The sequence below is a fragment of the Vanellus vanellus genome (genome assembly GCF_965231255.1).
Source record: "Vanellus vanellus genome assembly, chromosome: 22".
NCBI lineage: Eukaryota > Metazoa > Chordata > Aves > Charadriiformes > Charadriidae > Vanellus > Vanellus vanellus.
In genome coordinates this window covers 3660597-3683583 of record NC_138927.1, presented here as the reverse complement: position 1 = coordinate 3683583, position 22987 = coordinate 3660597, and the positions used below count along the sequence as shown (strand labels likewise).

The window sequence follows — 22987 nt, the reverse complement described above, 5'->3', positions numbered from 1 at the left end:
GTTGAACAAGCTGCGATGACAAATGACACCCCAACACCTCCCAAGGCTTTTTAAGGGTGCTGCACCAGCGTTTGCTCTGCCGAGCCCCCCGGCAGCACCCGGTGTGCCAGCCCGCGGTGGGTGCTGGGAGCCCCCCCCAGCACCAGGGGGATGGGGGGGGGGGTTGGTGGGGTGCTGTCCCCAAGCTCGAGTGGCACAGGGGGTTGGGATGGGTGGGTGACAGCAAGCGAGCCACCCTCGCTTGTCCCTGCTCCGCCACCCAACAGGGGTGACCAACAGGGGTCCCGCTCTGGATCCATGCCGGCACGCAGGGAGGATGCCCCAGCCCGGTCCCGCACGGCACGTGATGGGTGAACCAAAACTGACCGCCCAAAACGCAACCTGCTGCGCCCACCCACCCACCACAGCAGCGTCCCCCCCACCACCACCACATGTGACACCCCCAAAACCTCAGGTCACATCCCCGACGGGCACCGGCAGGTCATGGGGACCCCCGGTGCCTGGGAGCATCTGGGGCACGTCACCAGCATCATCTGGGCTGGGGGCTGCCAGCTATGGGGCAGGGGCTGCACCCCCCCCCCCCAACGCACTCAGGCACTTACAAAACTGATGGTTTTATTAGAAACCAGAGAGAGAAAACATTAAAAAAAAAAAAAAAAAAGGCTGTTTCTTTTGAGATGAAATATTTGACGCACAAACAAGAAAGGGGAGAGGGTAAATTGGGGGGACCTGGGGGCAGGCGGCTCTCGAGGGACGCCGACACGGGGGAGCCATTGGTCCCAGAAAAAGCTGCAAAATCCACCCCCCCGCTCCCCCACCCCCCTGGGGAGACCCCCGGGTCTGGGGCGGTGAGCCAGCACCCACCCCAGGTGAGGGACACGGGGCAGCGGCTCTGTGGGGCCACCTGAAGCCCCGGATCAGGGGACGGCATTTCCCTACCAGTTTTGGGGAGGCTTTGAAGTATCCCCCAAGCCCCACCAGCCCAGGCAGCTCCCAGAGCCTGGGGGGGGACGGACACACAGACACGGGGCCAGAGACCCTCCAGCCCCCCCCAGGTGAGGTCAATAAAAGCCCTTTTGGATTCCCTGCCCGTCCCAAAGGCTTCACAGTCGGGGTAGAGAAGGGCGTACACGGCTGCTCCCCAGCCCCGCTCCCCCCCCAGACCAGGAGGGGGGGGGTCCATGGTCCCCCGGCACAGGAGGGTGGGGGGCACTGAGTACAGCTCCATCCCCCAAATCCTTGCAGAGAGGGGAGAAGCAAGCCCCAGGGACGGGCAGAGCCCACAGGAGGGACGGGAGAGCAGCCGGGGCCACTCGGGGCCAGCACGGAAGCTTCAGCCCACCAGTGCAGCGAAGTGTGTCCGTTCTCTGCCCTTCTGCTGTCCATGGACAGTCTTCTCAATGAGAGGGGTCTCCAAGCCCCCTTGGAGGGCAGTGTCTCGCCAGGCTGGATGGTCCCACGCTATGGTCCCAGGCATATGTCCCTCCTGGCCTGGCTCTGCGCCCCACCAGGCGGTGGGGGAGCTGCCTCGGGTCCCAGCCGAGGGGACAGGGACAAAAGGGGCCACCTCCACCCAGTCAGTCTTGCAAGAGGTGGACGAAGCTGGCTGGGAAGACTCCGGTGCGGGAGCCGTCACCCTCGATGAAGCCGACCTGGAGGTGCAGAGAGGGGGGGGTGGGGGAGAGGGCGGGAGTCCCATCTCAGGCATGGGAGAAGAAGCTTTGGGGCCGATATCCCAATTCCCAGAGGGATTTAGAGAAGCAAAGCCGCGGGTGACACATCAGTGGGAGCCCTCCTCCATGCACAGAGGGGGCAGGGGGCACCCGTCCATGCCCCCCCCACCCGAGAAGAGAGCGGGGGTGGGGGGAAGGAACCAGGGTTAGGACCGCAGCTGACACTCACCCAGCTCTGCTCGTCCTCCTCCCGCGTCACCACGATGACCTCCCCCTTAGAGAAGGTCAGCTCCCGCGCTTTGTCCCCCTTGCAGTCAGCCACCGCCTTCACCCTCTTCTGCCGCCCCTTGGCCTGCAAAGGGGTGGGCGAGGGGGTGAAGACACCCCCCCCCCCCCAAGGGGTGTGACCCCCCCCAATCCCTCCATCCGCCACCCCGGGATAAGGGGAGCTGGGATGCTTGGCAGTGCAGAGGGTGACACCCACCACCACCACCACATCGCAACCCCTCTGAGACCCCCCGCCCCCAAGTGGTGGCACCTACCGGAGCAAATCTCCTGGGCATGGGCACGGGGGGCACCTTGTTCAGCGCAGGGTCCTCGGGGCCACTGGGGCTCTGGGGGGGCACGGCTGACCCTGCTTTGCCCACCACGCCGCTGATGCGCCGGTAGGAGCGGGTGCTCTCCGAGCTGCCGGAGACAGCGGTGACAGTGTCACCCCCTCTTCTGCTGGTGCCTTTCCCCCCCCCCCCCTTCACACCTCACAAGGTCTCAGTGGGGTCAGGGCTCCCCCCATTGGGACCCAAGAGAGAGGGTCCCACCCAGAGCCTGCTGATGGAGAAGGGCCCCAGCACCCGTCCTCCCTCAAACGATCCCATCCCACCACAATTTCCAAAAAGAGTGGAAAAAGTGTATTTGATAACTTGCGGGAGGGTCCCGGTCTTGGTGTCACCACCAACTAATGAGTCACCTTCTCCAGGGACAACCCAGCACTCCTGCGATTGCCCGTGTCCCCTCCTGCGTCCCACTGCCAGCATCAACTCCCTTGGGGACCCCAGGTCAGGGTGGGGACCCTTTCGCTCCATGCCCCCCAGGGACAATTTGGGGTTCCCCACGCCCAGGGTGGAGGGGAACCCAGGAGAGGTTGAAGCCAACCCGCCAGCACCATGCAGTGACCCCCCCTCCCCAACACCCAGTGCACCCCCAGACCGGAGGAGGGGGTGTCCCCACCTGAACTTGACGGGGGGGATATCGGGGACCACGCTGCTCGGTGGGGGCTGTCCGGGTGGGGGGCTCAGCTCCGGCCCCCGCCGTGTGCCGCTGCTCTCCGTCTCCGAGCGGGTCTCCCAGTACGCTGCCCGCCGGCTCTCGGTGGGGCTACGGGTGCTGGGGGCTGGGGGGCCGGGGGGGCCGTCCAGGGTGCCGGTGCTGCTGGGGGAGGGGAGGCTACGCGGTGCCGGAGCCTCCGCCGGCCCGGAGAAGTGCGGCTCCGATGCTTGCCGGGGGAGCTCGGGGCGTTCTGGTGGGGGACACACATATGATGGGGACAATAAAGTTGGTGTCTGGGTGAAGGGACAGCCCCACCATGGGTGATGCCCCCACCACCACCACCCCAACTCACCGGTGGGACTGTGGCCGGGTTTGGAGCGGGAACCGCCCCGCGTGGGGTTTTTGAGGGGCAGCGGTGGGGGGATCTCCTCGCTGTGGGCCCGGCGGGGTGCGGGGCGCGATGGCACCAGGATGCTCTCGTAGGTCTTGTTGGTGATGTCCATCCCCATGCAGCTCCAGCGGGTTTGGGGACAGGCGGGCGGGGGGCTGGCGGCCAGCGGGGACGTGCCCTTGAAGGAGCGCTGGAGGGGGCTCACCTGGGGGCAGACACACGGCTCCAGGGCTGCCCACCCCCCCCCCCTTATAGGGTCTGCATCCCCCCAGCCCCCTCGCTGGGGATGTGGGGTGTCCCCTCTGCCGCTGTCCCACGGGTACCTTCTCTTCCAGCTCGTCCTCGCTGTCATAAGGGAATTCCTGGGGGGGCTCCCAGTCGTATTCGACGTGGATCTGCAGGGAGAGCTTCCCCGCCTGTGCCTGCTCCAGCTGCGGGATGGGGCAGGTCAGGGGGGGGTGTCTCAGCATGGGGGGGTGTCTCAGCATAGGAGGGGGGAGGAACAGGTCCCGGGAGCTCCTTTCCTCCATGCCAGCTCTCCCCGGGTGCTTTAGTCCCCTCTCCCCACCCTCAGCATCTCCCCCATCCCTCCATCCCACCTACCAGCTCTTCACACTCCGCGTGCTTCAGCCTCCTCGCCACGTCCAACGCCGTCTCGCCCGCCGCGTTCACTGCCCGAGGGACAAAAAAGGGGACGGATCCCGGTTACAGCCTCACTGCTCCACTCCCACCAGAGAGCCCAAAAACCCTCTCCCCCCTCCCTAGTCCCAGCCCCATACCCGTGGAGAAGGTGGCTTTGCCCTTCAGGAGCAGCTTGAGGCAGTTGGGTTGGTTGTAGAGCGCGCCGTAGTGCAAAGCCGTGTTCCCATCCTGCGTCACCCGGTCCAGCGTCCCCCTGCGCAGGGCCAGCAGCAAGAAATTCAAGGCTCGAGAGCACACGAGCATCAGTCCCTCGCACTCCTGCACGCTCGTCCCGCAGGAAGGCGGGCAGGGGACACGGCGGGCAGCTGGGGACGCACCCGTTCTGGATGATGAAGTCCACCAGAGGAAGGGACGATCTGTCGGCATGGCGTACGGCCACATGCAGCGCCAGCTCGCCGGAGTCCTGCCAGGAGATGGAGGGGAGAGAAGAGCTGAACCCAAAGATGCTCATCTCCCACAGGATGAAGGGGAGAGAAGAGCTGGACCTGAGGATGCTGCATCTCCTCCAAGATGGAGAGGAGAAGAGAGCTGGACCCAACGATGCTCATCTCCCCGGAGACAAAGGGAAAGGAAAGCTGGACCCAAGGATCACAGAATCCTAGACTGGTGAGGGCTGGAAGGGTTGGATGAAGATCACCCAGTGCCACCCCCTGCCAGAGCGGGGGCACCTCCAGCGGTGGCACAGGACACCTCCAGGCGGGTTTGGAATGGCTCCAGAGGGGGAGACTCCCCCCCTCTCTGGGCAGCTGTGCCAGTGCTCTGCCGCCCGCACAGGAGAGAAGTCCCTCCTCGGGTTGAGATGGAACTGCCCATGGTCACGTTTGTGCCCGTTCCCTCCTGTCCTGTCACTGGGCACCGCTGAACAGAGACCGTCCCCATCCCCCCGGCACCCTGCCTTGAAGGGTTGATAAGATTCCCCCTCAGTCTTCTCTTCTCCAGACTGAACAGCCCCACGGCCCTCAGCCTCTCCTCGTAAGAGAGATGCTCCACTCCCCTCATCATCTCCGCAGCCCTTTGCTGGACCCTCTCCAGCAGTTCCCTCTCCTTCTTGACCCGGGGAGCCCAGAATTTGGGATGCTTCATCTCCCCAAAGACGGAGGAGAGGAGAGAGCTGGACCCGAGGATGCTCGTCGTTCCAAGGGCACATCTCCACCCAAAGGTCAGGAAAATCCTGAGCGTGGGCACCCAGAGCTGGGGGGAGGAGGGGGGAAAATCCGTTTACGCTGGCAGGCAGAGGGAGCGGGGCGGCGGCGTGGGGCTCACCGGGCCCTCGGGGCTGGCCAAGGGCTTGGCCAGATCGTGCCCTTCGGCGAAGGCCTGGAGCAGGGCCAGGAGGTCGCGGGCGCGAATGGCTTCCCAGAGGCGGTGGGGATCGTCGCGGCCGCTTTTCTGCACGTAGCGTCGCTCCATGTACTTGGCCACGATGTACTCCTTGCGGGCGGCCCTGCGGGAAGGGGCGGCGTGCCTTTGGCTTGGCTGGGCACGGAGACCGTACACACACACACACACACACACACACACACACACCCCTCCAGCCCCACCACAGCCGGGGGCTCCTGCCTCCTCCTCCTCCCAAAAGTTTGGGAACGGGGAGAAACCTCCAAAAAAGCTGCAGGTCCCCACCAAAATCTAGGTGATGACACCAGCATCCCCCCCTTCTCCCATCCCCAAGAGCTGACGGGCAGTGGCACGGGGACAAGGACTGACCACGCGCCATGCACTCCTCCTCCCCCCAGCCCACCCCGAGCCCCCCCACCCCGGCCAGTGGCCCACTCACATATCGCTGCCGGCCGAGGGCTTGGGGCAGTCCTGCGCGGGCAGCGTGGCCTCCATGATCTCGTTAAAGCGGGTGTTCCCGACGCTGACGGCCAGCTGCAGTGAGAGAGGGACGATGGGGCTGGGGGGGAGGGATGGGGGAGAGACGAGCCCTGGTGGCCGTGCTCGCCCTCCCCCAGCCAGATCCCCGTCCCCATCCCGGAGGCACAGGGAAGGAATCCACCGGATCCCACCCAGCACCTTCCCACAGCAGCATCTCCCTGGGGATGATGCTTTTTCACGACAGGGAGTCTGTTTTAACAAGGAGTAGGTCCTGGGGGGCTGCCAACATCCCCACTGCCTTAGCAGAGCCCCCCCCCCCCCCCATTCCCCCAGACCGCCACGCTGGGGGCCACAAACCGCCACTGGGGAAACTGAGGCAAGTTTGCGAGCACCGGAGCAAACTGGGCACAGGTGGGATGGAGGAGGAGGGATGGACTCTGTCCCAGGAGATTTGGGAGCCGCAGAGGGCGATTCCCGGTGGGTGCAAGTTCTCCGGGATCGAGGAGCAGCTCACCAACAGCTCGGAGGTGCTGAGGACGTCCAGGGTGAGGGACTGGATGCGGGAATAATGCACACCCAGTTCCCGATGGATGCCGGAGCACTCGATACACGTCAGGATACCCAGGTTGGTAGAAAGCCACGTGGGATCTGCAGCGGGAAGCGATGCCCAGAGCTCAGCATCACCACCCAGCGCCGCGGGATGCTGCAACCCCCTCCCCGGGTACCCAACCCGCACCCCAGGGAGAGGAGGAGGGGACACCCCGAGCCCCAACCTACCCGGGGCCCCGCAGTCACAACACTGCTTGTTTCCCGGCATGTTCTTCACCTCGTTGATGACCAGCTTGGTGAGCTCCTGCACGCCGCCGTCCGCCCCGCCGCCCGCCGCCGCCCCGCTGCCGTTGGGGTCCCCCTTGAAGGCATTGCTCAGGGCTTCATCCTTGCTGTTCTGCAGCACCGAGACCCACCTGGGTGGGAGGGAGCCCCGTCAGGAGGAGGAGGAGGAGGAGGAGGAGGAGGGGGAGGAGGAGGAGGAGGAGGAGGAGGGGGAGGAGGGGGAGGAGGAGAAGGAGAAGGAGGAGGAGGAGAAGGAGGAGGAGGAGAAGGAGAAGGAGGAGGAGGAGAAGGAGAAGGAGGAGGAGGAGAAGGAGGAGGAGGAGGAGAAGGAGAAGGAGAAGGAGGAGGAGGAGGAGAAGGAGGAGGAGGAGGAGGAGGAGAAGGAGGAGGAGGAGGAGGAGGAGAAGGAGGAGAAGGAGGAGGAGGAGGAGAAGGAGGAGGAGGAGGAGAAGGAGGAGGAGGAGGAGAAGGAGGAGGAGGAGGAGGAGGAGGAGAAGGAGGAGGAGGAGGAGAAGGAGGAGGAGGAGGAGAAGGAGGAGGAGGAGGAGGAGGAGAAGGAGGAGGAGGAGGAGAAGGAGGAGGAGGAGGAGGAGAAGGAGGAGGAGAAGGAGGAGGAGGAGGAGGAGAAGGAGGAGGAGAAGGAGGAGGAGGAGAAGAAGGAGGAGGAGGAGAAGGAGGAAGAGGAGGAGGAGGAGAAGGAGGAAGAGGAGGAAGAGGAGAAGGAGGAGGAGGAGAAGGAGGAGGAGAAGAAGGAGGAGGAGAAGGAGAAGGAGGAGGAGGAGAAGGAGGAAGGCAAGGCAGGACCTGGCACCACAAGGAGTGGCGACGGGCTGCGGCACTTACACAACGCACTCCTGCTCGTCCTCCGCTTGGAAGTGATACGTCCTGTTGTCTGCAGGGATGGGGAGAGGGGGGAGAAGGTGAGTGGGGAGATTATGGGATGGCCCAAGACAGCAGGAAGGAGCTGCAACTACTCCAAAGGGGCTACTTCAAAGTGAAATTAAATCACTGCATGTCACTCTTCCATCACCCAAGCCCTGTCGTGACCTCTTTTTGTCTTGAGCTTGCTAGATCTCCTTGGAAGAGGTTGGTCCTTCCCCCAGTAAAGGCAGCCGGGGAGATGCCCGGAGGCAGATTAAAAGGGCAAAGGGTGCCCGGGTGCCGTGGCAGGGCTGGCAGAGGGCCCGCCGGGAAAACCCGCTCGGGATGCTCTCCTCCAAAAAGGAAGTTCCCCATCCGCAGCTCGGCCGCCTCCGGGTCAAACACAGCCACCCCAGCCACGGTATCGCGCTGCGGGCACTCACGCGTCACCAGGTCGAAGCATTTCTTCTCCTCGGCGTGGGGCCGCACTTGGCAGGTGAGGAGGTTCAGCTTGACGGGGGGGCGGTTGATCTGCAGGGCGCGAGGACGGGAGAAGGGTAAAGGACTGGGAAGGGGTGGGACGCGCATCACCAAGCGCGTATCTCCGATGACAACTCCGGTGGGACAGCAGCCATCCCCAGATGGTCCCTCTTGGGACAAGCAGGTGAGTGGGACCCTTTGCAGGAGAATGTCCCCCAGCCTGTCTTCTGTCCCCGCTGCAGTTCGCAGCCTCCACCGCCGGGGGGCAGCACCCCCCTCCCCAAACCGCCCCGGGGCCCCTTTGGCCTTGTCTGGAACCTCAACGCCCATCTCGCTGCCCCAGTCGAACCCACCGTCCCCTCCCATTGACACCTAAATGAACACAGGCGACCCCATTTAGCACGTCCAGTCCCAGCTGGTAGTAGGTTTTAAGCCGGGCAGATTTGCGACCGGTTTGGGCAAAACTAAACCTGCAATCCAACGGACGCCAACTCTCAAACGGTGACTTCAAAGGGTCAGGGCTGCTCCTCACCGTGCTGTGGGAGATGGTCAGACAGCCGTACTTCACGCCGCACTTCCTCTTCTGCCAGACTTTGCGGATCCTGAAGAGGAGGAAGAGGAGGAGTGAGGATGTGTTGCCCAGCCCTGGTCACCCACACACATCCGCCTCCCAAAACCACCCACAGTAGCCCTCGGGCAGAGGGATGGCTTTCTGGACGTGGGGTTGTGCCTCCTGTAACTCACAGAGCACAAAATATCCTGCTGAGCCAGCTAGCCATGGGCCATGCTGGCTACAGCATCACAGATCTGGTAGTCCCAGTTCAGCAAAGCACACGCTCAAAGCCTCATGTCCATCACCCAGGTGGTCCACTGAGAAGGTGAGGACCTTCTCTTTGGGGCGTCAAGGGTTTTATTTTTCACCCTAGATGATCCCACCAGGACCCTTTCTCCCTCCGTGCCCAAGAAACAAGGGGTTTTCTTCCCTTCCCATCAGCCACACAGCTCTTCAGGGTGAACTTGGCACTGAGCCGCTGTTCCTGGAGACCCACATCCGAGGACACTACGCCCACAAAGCCCCGGCCACTGTGCCCAGCCAGGAGAGCATCACAGGAGAAGCATCCCAAGCAGCAGAGCCTGCTGGGGGCCTTCACATAAGAAATGGGCCGATGACACCAAACCATGGCAGGAGAAGGTCCCCTGCACCACCTCCAAGCCTTCTCCTTCCCCACCTGCAGCTGGAGATCCACCAACCCCTTGACCACCAACTCTCAGGTCTCCTCCAGCCTGGGGAAAAATCCTGTTCTCCAAGCGCTGATGGATGCATAAGACCAGATGGGACCAATTTGCACCCAAAGACCAGTCTAACAGCTACCAAAAACCTCACCCAAACAGTTCCGTCTTGGAATGTCCCAGCTCTGAGGCCTCCCATGAGCATGGTGCCCTCCCAGCACGCAGCGACACTGGGACGGAGCCGGGAGCTCTCTGGGCAAATAACACTCAGCCTCACCCATCGCTCTTCTTGTACAGGAATCCCGACTTCTCCGTCCCGTACTGCTTATTCCCTTGGTGCTGGTGGATGCTGTAGCCGCTACCGGAGTTCTTCCTGCTCAGGTTTTCCTGAGCTCACCAGGGAAAAAGAAAAAAAACAAACAAAACAAAACAAAAACACATTTAAAAAGCCAAATGAGAGGCATACAGGCGGTTGCTGTCCCCAAGTGACCTCATCCTTACGCGGGTGCAGTGCCCAGCAGAATGGCAGGGACCCCCGTCCCTTCCCAGCCTCCCAAGGTCTCCTCCGAGCATCTCCCAGGTCTCCTCCTCTGCTCCCACAGATGTCCTCTGTGGTCCCCAGCTCCCCTTTCTCCACCTGCTCCCTGTCCCCAAGCTAAACCCGGGCCGCTCACCGCTCCTTAGCGCTCAGCACCCTCCCGACCCTCCTTCCCGGCTCTCCCTCGCCCATCCCGGAGTCTCACCTCCTTGTTCTCCAGCTGCAGGATGCTGCGGAGGGAATCGCGGGTCTGCGTGAGCTGCTTCACCTCCTCCTCTTGGGCTTGGTGGAGCTGGAAAGGCAGGCAGCTGCCCTCACTGCTGCGCTGAGCGCGGGCGTTCTCAGCGGCTGGCGGGGGGCAGGCGGCAGCACAGGGGGGGGGCCACGTCTGAGCGCCGCTGGGGGGAGCCAGGGGGGGGACGGGACTTACCGCATGGAGGGACACAGCGAGCTTCTCAATGAAGGGGTAGAGGTTCTGGGCAGCCTTCCAGCCATCTTGGAAGAAACTGGGCATTTATTTAACGCAATTAAGATGCAGACGGGGAAGATGGAGAAAAGAAAAGAAAAAAAAAAAGAGCTTTTTTTTTTTTTTTTTTTAGACAAAACGTGGTAGGAGACCATAGAGAACATAGCACCCCCCCTGGGAACCTGCTCTTGCTTTGTGGTTCCTCTGCTGCTGGGACCTGGAGAGACCCCACCAAAGGCCAAGCCCAGGCAATTTGGGGTCTAGATCCCCCAAATATTTGGGGTGTTTGGGATGCAGGATTGACCTCTTGTCCGAGGCAAGCTCATTTCAAGGGGACCAGCCCTGCTGGAAGCCAGATCCTGGGGGGGTCTCTGGGTCACAGCCCCAGTTGAAGTCATGTTCTTGGCCAAGGCGACTGCCCCCTCCCTGCCTCAGTTTCCCCACTCGAGAGCTGGAGGAGATGACATGACACCCACACGCTGCTACTCCAGCCTCCCGGAGCAACGGGAAAGGCGAGGGGGTGTTAATCCTTGCTCCAAACACCCTCGTTACGAGCCCCACGGCCAACAGCGGAGCCGCTCGGCTGAACTCATCCCTGGAAATCTATCCAGAAACCAAATCATCGGATATATCCCGAGCCAACCCCCTTCCCCCAGCCCCCACGGACACGTTTACAGCTCCTCAAGCCAACAAAGCACGTTTCAACTCCTCGGATACAACTGGAGAGCAACGGGCTCTGCCCAGCATCTTCACCGACAGCTTTATGGAGCTGAGATGGGAGAAGGTGCCCCCAGAGCCTCATGGGATCTCCCACGGGTGACGACTGACCCCAGGGATGACACACCCCCCCATCCCCCAAATCCAGGTGGGACCTACTTGTGCTGAGCGTGGAAAAACTTGATGAGGCTCTGCAGGAAATCTGGGCCCTGTTTCATCTGAGACTCGCTGGCTTTCAGCAGGTACTGGAGGAGGAGGAGAAGACACCCAGTTAGGTGATGGAGACGAGGACCGGCTGCAAATATCCCGGAGGAAAGAGCAAGAGCCTGCCTGGCCCTCGCCTCCCTTCCCCGTGCAGGGAGGAGGGTTAAAACGTTGGCTGGGGTTTCAAGAAGTCGAGTCACGACGTTGGATTTGAAGGCAGCTCGCTGGGGACCACCCTCAGAAAACCTGGCTCTGGAAGTCCTCCAAGCCCCGAGAAGTTCAAGGACCGAGGTGTGCCCCTGGGGTTTCCAGCCGAGCATGCTTCTCCCGCTGCTCATTACTTCTGGAGTTAATAAATAACCAAAAAGCCAAGGCAGCTCGCGAAGGAAAAAAAAAAAAAATAAAAATAATAAACCAGCTCAAGTGTTTTTTAGGATACGACCGCTGTGCTCCCCCCCAACCCCCCCAAAAAAAAAATTAGATTTCGAGCAGCGAATGCCTGCAGCACATCAGCCCCGGAGGTCTGCAGTCCTCGGGCGCAGAGGTGTCCCGCGGGACGGGAAATTTCAGCTTGATACATCAAACCCATCCATCAGCTGCAGGCAGAAAATACACTCCAAACAAAATAAGGGGGGGGGAGGGAGAGATTTTTTCCCCCCCTGCGAGCTCCTCTCCAGGCCGGCGCAGCTGCTGGAGGATGGTTTCGAGCGGGAAGTGAGAGGAGGGGATGGCAGCCCCGAGGTCCTGGGGCTTTCCGTGGTGGGGATGCACCATGGTGGGACGGAGCCTCCCGGTGCCATCTGGGCACCCCCACCCCCGCGAGGGGTCACCTGGGCTGGGGGAGGTTCTTAAATTGCTCCATGCTGAAGCTGCAAAGCCAACGTAGCATCCAACCCGGAGCCCCGGGGGAGGGGGTCCGGCACCGACTGCGCCCCCTGAACAAAGTCCCGGTTGGAAAAGGCCACGTGTGCTCAGCTCCCACGGGACTTCCCTGCCCTGCCACCCATGTCCCAGGGTGACGGTGGCAGGGGACAGTCCCGGCCAGTGCTGGGCTGAGACCCACGGGCAATGGGATGCTCCCAGCACCACCTTGGTTTGGGCACAGCTGCATCCATCCCCCCCGGGAGGTGTGAGATGGCCCATGATGGGGAGATGCAACTGCCCCACACATCACTGGCGCAGGTCTCCCCGAGAAGCTGTGGCTGCCCCATCCCTGGAGGTGGTCAAGGCCGGGTTGGACGGGGCTTGGGGCAACCTGGGCTGGGGGGAGGTGTCCCTGCCCAGGGCAGGGGGGTGTCACTGGGTGGTCTTCAAGGTCCCTTCCAACCCAAACTCTTCCATCTGTGATCACCCCTGGGGTGAAATCAGACCGTGGAAGCAGCAAACACCATCCACCTACAAACCTCCACGCAACACCCCGGCCAGCCCCCTAGAAGAGCTGCCCCCCCCACACACACCCCTACCCCTCACCCCATTTCCAGGCAGGCTCCCCGGGAAAGCAGCAGCTCTCGCGCACGCCGGCACACACGCAGCCGCTCTCCGCAGGGTTGCCGGCAGCGGCCCCCTCCCCGCCTGCAGCTCCCGCGTTTCCATGCGCTGTTATTTATTTCACAGTGGTGCTATTCAAGGGAGTGACTCATCTGGCCGGGTCCCAGCTCCCCCGGCGGGAGCAGTCTCCTCCCGGCACCCCCCTGCCCCTTGCCTGGGGTGGGGGGGGGATGGAACATGGGGCTGCACCGGGCTCCGATGCTGCCACCTGGTCATCAGGAATGTAGAAGACCCCCAGGGACAACCCACCGGGGACTTGTCGCCTGCTCTGTGTCACTCTTGAGAGGTTTATGGGGCTGCTGGGATGCGTGGAGCCAGGATGCCCAGGTCTTATCTTCACTGGGGGGTCTGGTCTTTAAGGTCCCTTCCAACCTAAACCGTTCGATGACTCTATGACATCGGGGCTCCATCCTTCACCTATTCCCATCTCACCTCCTGAGCACGGACCCCCGGCATCGTTCGGGGATCTGGGGCCGCTCGTGAGCCCCCCTAACCAAAACCAAGAACAGTTTTGAGAACACGGCAAAACCACAAAGCCAACCTCAGGGATGCTATCCAAAAAAAAGCTCGCTTTTTGCCCCAAACGCCAGCCTCTAGCGTTGCAGCGGGGGGGGGGGGGGTAGGAGCAGGGTTGGAAGGATGCGGGTGCAAACCCCCGGGTGCCATTCACAGCCGCATCCCGCAGGGACCCCAGCTCGGGAACGGGGCGTCCCTGAGCCAGGACCGCGGCAGGGACACCACGGGATGGGGACAGCGAGGGTCCAACACTGCACCTCCGTGGGGCCGCTTTGGTGGTGGGGACGGGGAGAGGCTCCGACACCCCCCCCCCCCCAGCTCTGAGCACAGCGGTCCCCTGCGTCGCCCCGGGGCTGAACGGTCCCCATCCTTCCCCGCCGCCCCAGCACAGCCCCTACCTCGCACATGTGGAGCTGGAAGAGCCGCCGCTCCTTCTGCATGTCCTCGGCCACCTCCGCTGCGGACGGCTCGGCCTGGATGACCCCCGCCAAGCGGGCTCGCTCCTTCTCCTTCTCTACCTTCCCCCTGCGGGACGGGATGGTGACAGCTTGAGGGACAGCCCTCCTCCGAGGGGTGTCCCACAGTGGGGATGGCATCAGGAGAAACATCTCCAGACCCTCAAGCTGGGAAAGGCTGGACCGCAGCCCACCCGACGGCAAACTGGAACCCATCGGTGCCCGGCTGCGGCCCCGGGACAAAAAAAAAAAACCTTTGTGCAAAGCGGGATTAGGCGGATTTTGCCGGAGGCAGCAGGTTCCTTACACTTTGGTCTCGTAATCCTTCCAAGCCTTTTCGATCTGCTTCTTGGAGTCCTGCGGGCAAAAGGAGAGAGAAGGGATGGCAGCCGAAGGACCCGGTGGCACCGCAGCAGCGTCCCCCAGCCGAAGGCTTTCCTTGGCACGGCTGCACCCTTCCCTGCTCCTCCACATGAAGAGCGGTTGAAGGAGCCGGGACTGTTTAGGTTGAGGAGGAGGAGGCTGAGAAGAGACCTCATCGCTCTCTACAACTATTTGAAAGGACACTGTAGAGAGGTTGGTGCTGGTCTCTTCTCACAGGTAATTAATGACAGAACAAGAGGGAATGGCTTCAAGCTCCAACAGGGCAGGTTTAGACTGAACATTAGGAAAGAATTTTTCACAGAAAGAGTGGTGGGGCACTGGAATAGACTGCCCAGGGAGGTGGTTGAGTCCCCATCCCCGGATGTGTTTAAGAGACGTTTAGATGTGGTGTTGGGGGATACGGTGTAGGGGAGAACTTCGTAGAGTAGGGTACATGGTTGGGCTCGATGATCCCAAAGGTCTCTTCCAACCCAGAGAATTCTATGATTCTATGATTCAGGGACAAGGGACGTCCCCACCGGCTCTTCACCCCTTCTCCCAGTCCCTTCCAGCCCTCACTGTTGCCTCCCGGCCTCGGCCATTTGCGGCGTTCCTTCTCCCGGCCGTGGGCACAGGCTGAGCCCTTAACAGGGGTTTTGCTGCAACGTGTCCCCAAATGGGTGACCTGCGGCCTCGGAGCCCCCAGGGGCAGCGCTGGAGGGGACTCACCAAGCGGCCGTCCTTCAGCTGCCCCTTCAGCAGGCTGTCCAGGGGGAAGGAGACGATGTTATTCAGGTTCTGTACCTGCAAAAAGGCAGAGAGGGGGTTACCCCACGGGGGTCCCCAACCCTCAGGGCGGGTCGGGGAACCCCAGCCCCAGGTCCTTTCCCAGCACCGGGGTCCCCCTCCTGGTTCCATCGCCGTCCCGTCAAGGGTTAACGAGGCTGGAAGCAGGGCCGGATCCAGGCACAGGGCAGGCCGGGGCTTGTCGGAGCTGGCTGCAAGATGTCTGACGCGGGGCCCTTCCCACAAACCACATCAGCGCCGCGGCTGCCAAAACCAAAGCTGTTTCCCCCCCACCCCACTCCCACCCCCCCACCCCCCCCGCCCCATCGCCACCCCCTCCCTGGCCCCGTCCCCCCACAGCACCCGGGGACGCTGCCACCAGCCCCTCGACGCAAAGGGGACGGCCCAGCAACGTCAAAGGGGTTTCCAAAAATGTCCCCCTTTCCTGAGGTTTGGGGACGGCAACGCGGCCACCGCCGTCCCTACCACCGCCGCGCAGGGCTCCGTGCTGGGGAGGCAGAGCCCGCTCCGGTCCCGGTGTCCCTCCGTGCACCCCGTGGGGCAGCACCCCATTTTTGTGCTGTTAGAGCCGCTCCAGCACCCATATGGGACACGGACCCCCCCGCCGCTGCACCCGGATTTCTATTAAAGTCTCCCAAGGGTTTTGGTGCCCGCCAGCACCCGGGGACAAACCCAGATGTGGGGCAGGGGACCAGCCCCAAAGGAGGGGGGACGGGGAAACGGGGAACCCCCCCTTCCAACAGCTCTCGGGGCGGGGGGACTCCGGGAGGGGAACCCGGGCTTTTCGCATCTGGTTGAGGGTCCCGGCACATAACCCCACTGCGGGGGGGACGCAGCGGTGGCTGTTCCCACGCTGGCAGCACGTGGGGCGGGAGGTGGGGGACCAGCACTGCCCTCCCCCCGGGAACCGGTCCGACTCCTCCACCGGGACGGTTCCCGCAGACCCCCCCCCTCCCCCCCCCCGACCAGAGCGCGGGGGTCCGGCCGAACTGGGACAGCGGGGAAGGGGAGGAGCGGGGAGGCCCAGACTGGGGTAACTGGGAGAGGAAGATGCCAAAATCTGAAATTCTTGCTGGGGGAAGGGCAGCAGACGTAAATCTCCTCCTTAAGCAGAGCCAGCGGCCAAAAAACACCCCTCGGAGGGGGGATTCGAAAGAGATCCAGCAGGATGGGACCCCCCCCCCAGCCCAGGGCTTTGCTGCTGGGAGTGCACAGACCCAACTCCCTCCGGGAACCCAATTCTCCACCGGAGATATTCCCGTGGTGGGGAAGGCGCTGCCGGCCGGGCTCATAGCCGCCCCTGCCTGCCTGCTTGCCGCGCGGCCACGGCTCCCCCCGGCCCCGCTGCGCAGCTCGGCGTGGCTTTGATTTATTTCTTGGCAAGCGAGATGAGAGATGCAATTGATGTAAAAAAAAAAAAAAAAAAAAAAAAAACATAGAAAGAAAGGGAAAAAAGAAAATAGCAGCTCCAACCGCCCGTCGAATCCCAGCGTCGGCATCGCCGGCAGAGCTGGGAATGAGCTGTAAATCCAGCAGCGGGGGTAGGGGATGGCCTGGGAGCACTGGGAGTGTGTCCTTGAGTCTGGAGTGGGAGCCGTGGATTGCCCGCAGTGGTGGAGGGCAGCTAAATCGGGAGAAAGGGGGGCTACACTGGGTGGGTTTTCCAAATCCAGATGGATCCTGGAGATTTTCCCCTGGCTTGGCAATAGCCGGGGGCAGAGAACAGCCTGAGGTTGCACCGGAGATGCCGTGAACCCCACATTTCCCCCCGCCCCGGGGGGGGTTAAAGAGTCCCCCCGATTTCAGCAGCACGCCGGGGGAACGCGGGGGGTGGCTCACCAGGTTCTTGAAGAGCGCGGTGACCTCGCGGGTGAAGACGGCCAGGTTGAGGAAGCCGGTGGAGAGCTCGTGGTTGTTCTGGGAGAGGTGGTTGTTGCCGAAGTTCTCCAGAGCTTCGCTGTACTGCTCCTCGTTCTCCACGTGGGCTGCGTTGGGGAGACACCGGTGAGACACACGGGGTGACCCTGCAGCACCCCGTCCCCGGGAGATGGCCACATCACGAGGTCCCACCAGCACCCACCTCCCCGTCCCCCCGTAGCAGAGCTGGGCTGATCCTGCTGCAGGACAGCGGCGCCGTGCCCTAAACAACCTCCCTAAGGTTCTCAATTTCCTTTTTAACCCCTTTTTTTAGCCAGTTTTGGGCACCCTATCGTGTTGCCAGGCTGGCTGGCCGGCCCGCACCCGTGGCCATCCAACTGTCCGGCTGCGTCACCCCAGGGACAGCCGGTGACCAGCGCTGGCGGAGGTTGGGACGGGTGGCCCCGGGGATGCCCATCAGCTCCTCCAAGCACAACTCACTCAGCCCGGAGACGTGAATGGCTTTCACGTATTTCCTGATCCTCTGGAGTACGGCTTGGTCCCCATCCAGGCTCTGCGAAAGCAAAGCAAGAAAACAAACCCGGAGCTCGTTAGCCCCCGCCAAGCGCGGCCGCCGCTCCCCCCGCGGCTCAGCCGGCCCTTGGAAAGGCGACTGCTCTGCCGTGCAGATGTGTGGGGCAGCGGCCAAGCTCCCGGGGCTGGGAGAGGAGCCGGAGGCATCCCAGGGACGCCGGAGCCGCGGTGTCCACCCCGTCCCCCCACCAAGTTTGCGGTCCCCGTGGTTTTCGCTGCCAGGCAGGGCTTTTTTGGCCACCCCTGGAGAGGCGGGTTGGAGCGAGAGGATAGCAGGGGGTGAGAGGCTCGGCCAGCACGCCCAGCGCCTCTTCGGATCCGAGCAGCGTCCAGCAACCAGGTGAAACGCCTCCCTACAGCTCTCGCGGGGGCTCTTTCAACCAAGCATCACGCCGCACGGATACGGCAGCCCATCGCCATCACCCCAGCACGCGCGCAGGCACGGCGGCACAGACCCGCGAGGGTGCCCAGCTCCTCGCAGGGGTCCCCAGCGGAGCGAAAAATGGGACCCACCTCCCACCGATACCCAAAAGGGGCCTAAAATCATGTAAATCCCACACAAATGTGCATAACCCCACATAAATGTGGCTTTCCCCATCCCAGCTCATGCAGGGTCTTGGCTGTGGTTCCCAGCACCGTGGACCTCCCCACAGCCCCCACCAGCCGCATCCTGCCGCTTGCTTAGAGCATCCCCCTCGACCCCAGCCTGGTCCCCATCCCCATCCTCGCTCCGTCCATCCATCCATCCCTCCCTCCCTACCCCGGCAGCCCCTATTTGCCCCCACCGAGCACCAGGGAAAACTCAACCCAACGCCAACCCCAACGCCAACCCCAACGCCACCCTACCCGCTGAGCATCGTTAGCCGAACGCGCGCCGGCGGCCCCGAGCCATCAGGAAAGGGTTAAGGGCGGTTTGGCTGCAGGTACCAGAGGCATGATAACAGGCTGGAAATATTCAGAGGGCGTGAACGGCAAGAAGGGCGAGGGATGAAACCGCCGAGGAATTACAATAAAGAGGCTCTCTCTCTCTCTCCCTTGCGCTCTCGCCGAAGGTTTTGGGGCTGATGTCAAGGCCGATTTCCTGACAGCAGGGTCAGCCTGGCTCCGGCGCCGCTCTCCCAGGCCCTCCGCGTTGGACGGGATGCTGCGGACGGACGAGCTTTGGCTGGGATGAGCCGGCTGGGAGGGGGCTGGGACCGAGGCAGGAGCCAAACTGCCCCTGGAGGGGGTCTGGCAAAGCATCTACAGTGGGGGAGAATGTTGGGGTGCTCCACAGCCCCCCCCATAGCCCCTCTCCGCACCACATCTGGGCGCCCCAAGCCCTTCAGAGCCGTGGGTTGGGACAGAGCATCCCTTGTCTCGGGGAGGGGGGAATCAGCAGGGCTGGACGCCCGGATGTCTCAGGCGTCGCAAACCTGGCGTGGCCTCAGGAAGGGGAAACTGAGGCAGCACGAGATGCTCCGGATGCAGCAAAGCACCGTGCAAACAGGGGGAAGAAGCTGCTCCGAGTGCTCAGGACAGGGCAGCACATCCCGGTGCCAGCTCACGGCTGCAGGAGGCTCAGCAAAGGGACCGGGGACGATCTGGGGAGTCACAGGGGTTTTTGGGAAGGGGTCGGCGAGCTGGGAACTGGGGAGGTAAATGCAGAGGAAATCACTGCACGGTGCTGCCTCGGCTGTGGGCACCGCTGGCATCCCCCACGTACCGGGCTGGCTGCTGGGGACACGGGCCTTGGCTGCACGGGGACAGCCCTCTGGAGTTGGGGGGGGGGGGGGGGCAGCGACATCTGGAGCCCCCACAGCACCCATCACCCCCTGGCCCAGCTCAGAGACAAGGGCTCCCAGTCTGGGGAAGCTGAGGATGTCGGCACAACGCGGACGGGAGCACAAGGGAATCCCCGTGGGGATGGAGGAAGGGATGGATCCGCACCTGCACCGCAGCCGGCCGGGCTCGCAGCCTGGGGACCACGAGCGGCCACCGTCACCCCCCGCAGGATGCTCAATGGGAGCCATTCTTCTGCCTCCCCACCCCCCCGCCGCCGGCTCGTGCCGCCCGGGGAAGGAGCCGCCGCGGGTGCCAGGGACCGGGCTGGCGGTGCTGCCGTGCCGGGAGCAGGATGCGGCTCTGTCCTGGGTGCAAAGGGCAGCGCACAGCGGGGACGCGGTATTATTTACACGGTGACAGGGTGAGCTGGAAGCCTGGGTGCCAGGTCTGCCACCGAACATGTCGGCGGCCTCTGCCATGTCACCCTGCCCCAGCCCAGAGGTGCTCGGTCCCGCGTGACATGCGTGCAGCACCCAGCCCCAACCACCAAGGGCCGCATCCGACATTCCAGCCCGCTCCAGAGAACCTGGGGTCTGCCTCCACAGCAGCCCCAAGGACCCCAAAGTCACATGAGACCACCTGGGAAGGGGGTCTTTAATCCCCAGGAGGGAAACTGAGGCACGGAGCAGCTCCAGCCTCATAACCGAGCCGAACGCTCGATGTTTCCTCGATGGCGGGTACCAGCCTCCGGCCCTCACACCGCTCACCCCCATCTCTCCTGTCCCCCCCCGATTTGGGGCTGGCTCCCAGGTGGATACATGCATCCGTGCCTCGAAGGCGGAAGCCCCTTGTTTTGGGGACCTGGTGGGACATGGTCACCCCCTCCCACCCAGAAGCCGCTGGAGCAAGACTGGGAACCTTCGCTCCCTCCTCCTCAAGCCACCAGCTGGGATCTGGGGTGGTGATGGGGAAGACCAAGGCTGGGTTTGGTCGCAGAAGGTCTCTCCCGCTCCCCAGCCCTCCCCAAAGCCACCGCTGCTTATTTCCCCTTCCTGACGCTGTCGCCCCATCAGGGCTCCGAGGGTGGCACGGGGCCGGCGCTTGTTTGGTTGGATTTCCCTCTTCCCCGCGCGCTGGAGCGTAGGGAGGCCGAAGGCCTGGCAGCGGTTCAGCCCCCACGAGGGTTTCCCGCAGCCCCCGGTGGGACGGGAGGAGCGGGGGGGGCTCAGCCCCGTGCCCTCCGTGGCACGCACGACGGCAGTCACAAGTCTCATCTCTCAGCTGAGAGCTTTCCCAAGCAAACCCCCGCAGAGACCCCCGCCATTGCCGGGGGGGACGCCTCTCTCCCCCATCCCCGTCCCCCTTAACCGCAGCCTCTCCGAGCAGCCAAACGAAATTCCTGCCGTTTCCTCCTGGCTGGAGCTGCCTCCCCCTTCCCAACCGAGAGGAAGGGCCACGGCAGTGGCCAGCACGTGCTGGAGATGACCGGGATGCTCCACGATGCGTCCCCCAGATTTCTAACCCAGGGACGCCCATCCCGCTGCCCCGGGGGATCCCGGCAGCCCCGGCACCTGGGGCCCCACACTCCCCCCCCCCGCCCCCCCCAGCCCTGGCTCTCCTTCAAAGCCATTCCTTCGCTAAGAGAAGTTGGCAAAAGCTGCGGGACCAGCTGGAAACCGCCTTTATTCCAGGCGGGAGAAGGGGGACGAAGGCACCCCGCCACCTCCCGCAAACGTTGCTGGCGATTTTGGGGGGGGGAGGCTAAAAATATTTTAATGGCTTTAATCGCACGGGGACACCCTCCCCAGGGACCCCACACCACATCAGGGCTGGCTCCGGTGTGGCAGCTTGGTAGCGATGGGAGCTGGGGATGCTCTGCTCAGCCCCGGGGGGATGCCCTGTGTCCCCGTGTCCCCCCTTCTGCCCCCGGGGCAGCCCCAGGAGCTGGAGAAAACTGCCTTTAAAGTAAAGTTTTGCCCATTTCTGCAGGCCTTGGCCCCGAAAAAGCACACGCTGGGGCGGCTCAGAGGATGCAAACGGCCACCCTGACCCGAGGGTCCCAAAGCACCCGCTGAGGGTGACCACCGGGTCTCGGGGCAAAGGGGGGACCCCAATAAATAGAAGCCCAAAGAGAGGAGGTGCTCCCACCGGGGGTGGGCAGTGGGTGCTGGACCAGCACCTATGGGTGCGGGGGGTGTTCCCAGGCGGGGAGGACAGCCCGACACCCCCCTCCCCCCCCGACCCCCTTCCCCAGCCCCTCTCACCTCCTCCAGAGCCCCCACCGCCCCCCGGCACTTCTGCATCTTGGAGGCGAAGGCGGCGGCTGCCGGAGAGCTGATGTCCTCCCCGGTAACGGCCAGGAACTCGGCCACGCTGAGCTGCTCGGGCATGGTGCGGGCGGCACCGGGGGGCGCACCGGGAGCGAACCGGGAGGGAACCGGGAGGGTACCGGGAGAGTACCGGGAGCGCACTGGGAGCGCACCCGGGAGCTCCCCCTGCGGAGCTCCCCGGTGGGTACCGGCTCGGGCCCGGTTCAGCGCCCCATCGCCCGGTACCGGGGAGCGCCGCACCGCGCCGCACCGGGGAGTTTCTCCCTCCGCCCGCCCGCTCGCTCGTTCCCTCCCCGCCGCCGTCACGTGGGCGGCCCCGCCCGCCCGCCCGTTAAAGGCGAACAGCCCCGGTGCCCCCCCCTCCCCCCCGCCCCGGTCCCCCCAAGACCCCCCCACTCCATCCCCACGGTGACCATCACCCCCAGTACCGGGAGCTGGGGGGGTTGTCCCGGGGTGCGGGGGCGAGAGGAAGGGGAAAATCCCGGGGTGTCGCTGGATCCGCACCCCCCCAGCATCACCCCAGCACCCACCTAGCCCAGGGACGGGCTGGCGAGCACCCAGGGGTGGGTGGCAACCCACCGGGCGAGCGGGCGATGGGCGAGTCCCATCCCGGCGCGATGGGAGACGGAGAGCAGCGGGGGATGCCGGGAGCGATGTCTCGCCCGAAGACCGCCTTGGGGACACAAGTAGAGCTTGCGATGAAACCCAGTCCCCTCCAGAGCACTGGTTTAACTGGAAGCTGCCCCCACCTTGCCCTTCCTCGGCCCTGCAGCGGTCAATGCCTCTCCGGGCAGGGATCGATTCCCGGAGGCCTCGGCTCACCCGTGGCCGGGGAGCTCGGGGGTGACGTTGTCCCACCAGAGGAGACCTCTGTGGCTGCCCAACCCCTCTCCTCGCCCGACCAAGGAGCTGGATTCTGCTGTCCTATTCCCTGGTTATTTGCCATTCCCGGAGGATGGGGGAGCCGGGACACCCCGCGGGCAGTCGCTGAGGCCGGGCACCCACCGAGCGCTTCCCACCGTGGGGATGGGGCTGGTGGTAAAGTGGAAAGAAGGGGACAAAAAGCCTCAGCCGTGCTCTGCGGGGCTGGTTTGCCACGAGGATGACGTGGCGGTGAGGTTGCTTTGCAGACCCCCCTAAACCCCTCGCTCCTACCCCCAGCACCAAGCACCCCTCACCCAGGGTCGATCGGGGGGTGACAGACCCCCGTCCCCTTTACTGAGCCTCAGTAAAACTCAGGATTGTGCCCAACCAGACAGAGCCGGGGCCAAGTCCTGCTCTGATCCAGTGTTACTGGGGCGCTGGGGGGGACCGGGAAGAGCCGTTGCAGTCTGTCGGGTGAACGGTGGCACGTTAAAGATTTAATCCTTCAGGCACCGGCACGCAGAAGTGCCCGTGGTTTAGCCTTGGGGTGCAGTCTGCCTACCCCAATTTGGGGGGGAAGGGGGGGGGGACCTGGCAGGTTCTGGCAGACACAGGGTTAAGAGGCTGCAGCCCAGGCAGGATGGGAACAGGGGAAATTTGGGGGTTCCGCATGAGTAGGAGCCCCCCAGCACCCAGGCACCCCCAGAGC

The 22987-nt window shown here is 63.7% G+C and overlaps 1 protein-coding gene across 1 annotated transcript; it reads right to left on the bottom strand.

The window, feature by feature from the left end:
- Positions 1-637: 637 nt before the first annotated feature.
- Positions 638-21474, bottom strand: ASAP3 (ArfGAP with SH3 domain, ankyrin repeat and PH domain 3; the record flags this gene model as incomplete). The annotated part of the gene is made up of 26 exons (XM_082494147.1): positions 638-1652; positions 1903-2025; positions 2216-2360; positions 2901-3189; positions 3292-3535; positions 3654-3761; positions 3934-4001; positions 4110-4225; positions 4350-4435; positions 5296-5476; positions 5810-5904; positions 6365-6498; positions 6628-6815; positions 7528-7576; positions 7989-8076; positions 8558-8627; positions 9533-9642; positions 9999-10085; positions 10224-10299; positions 11136-11221; positions 13643-13769; positions 14007-14056; positions 14792-14866; positions 16709-16854; positions 17111-17300; positions 21349-21474. 26 exons carry the CDS (start codon positions 21472-21474, stop codon positions 1578-1580), a joined length of 3132 nt encoding a protein of 1043 aa, XP_082350273.1. The 3' UTR covers positions 638-1577.
- Positions 21475-22987: the final 1513 nt, after the last annotated feature.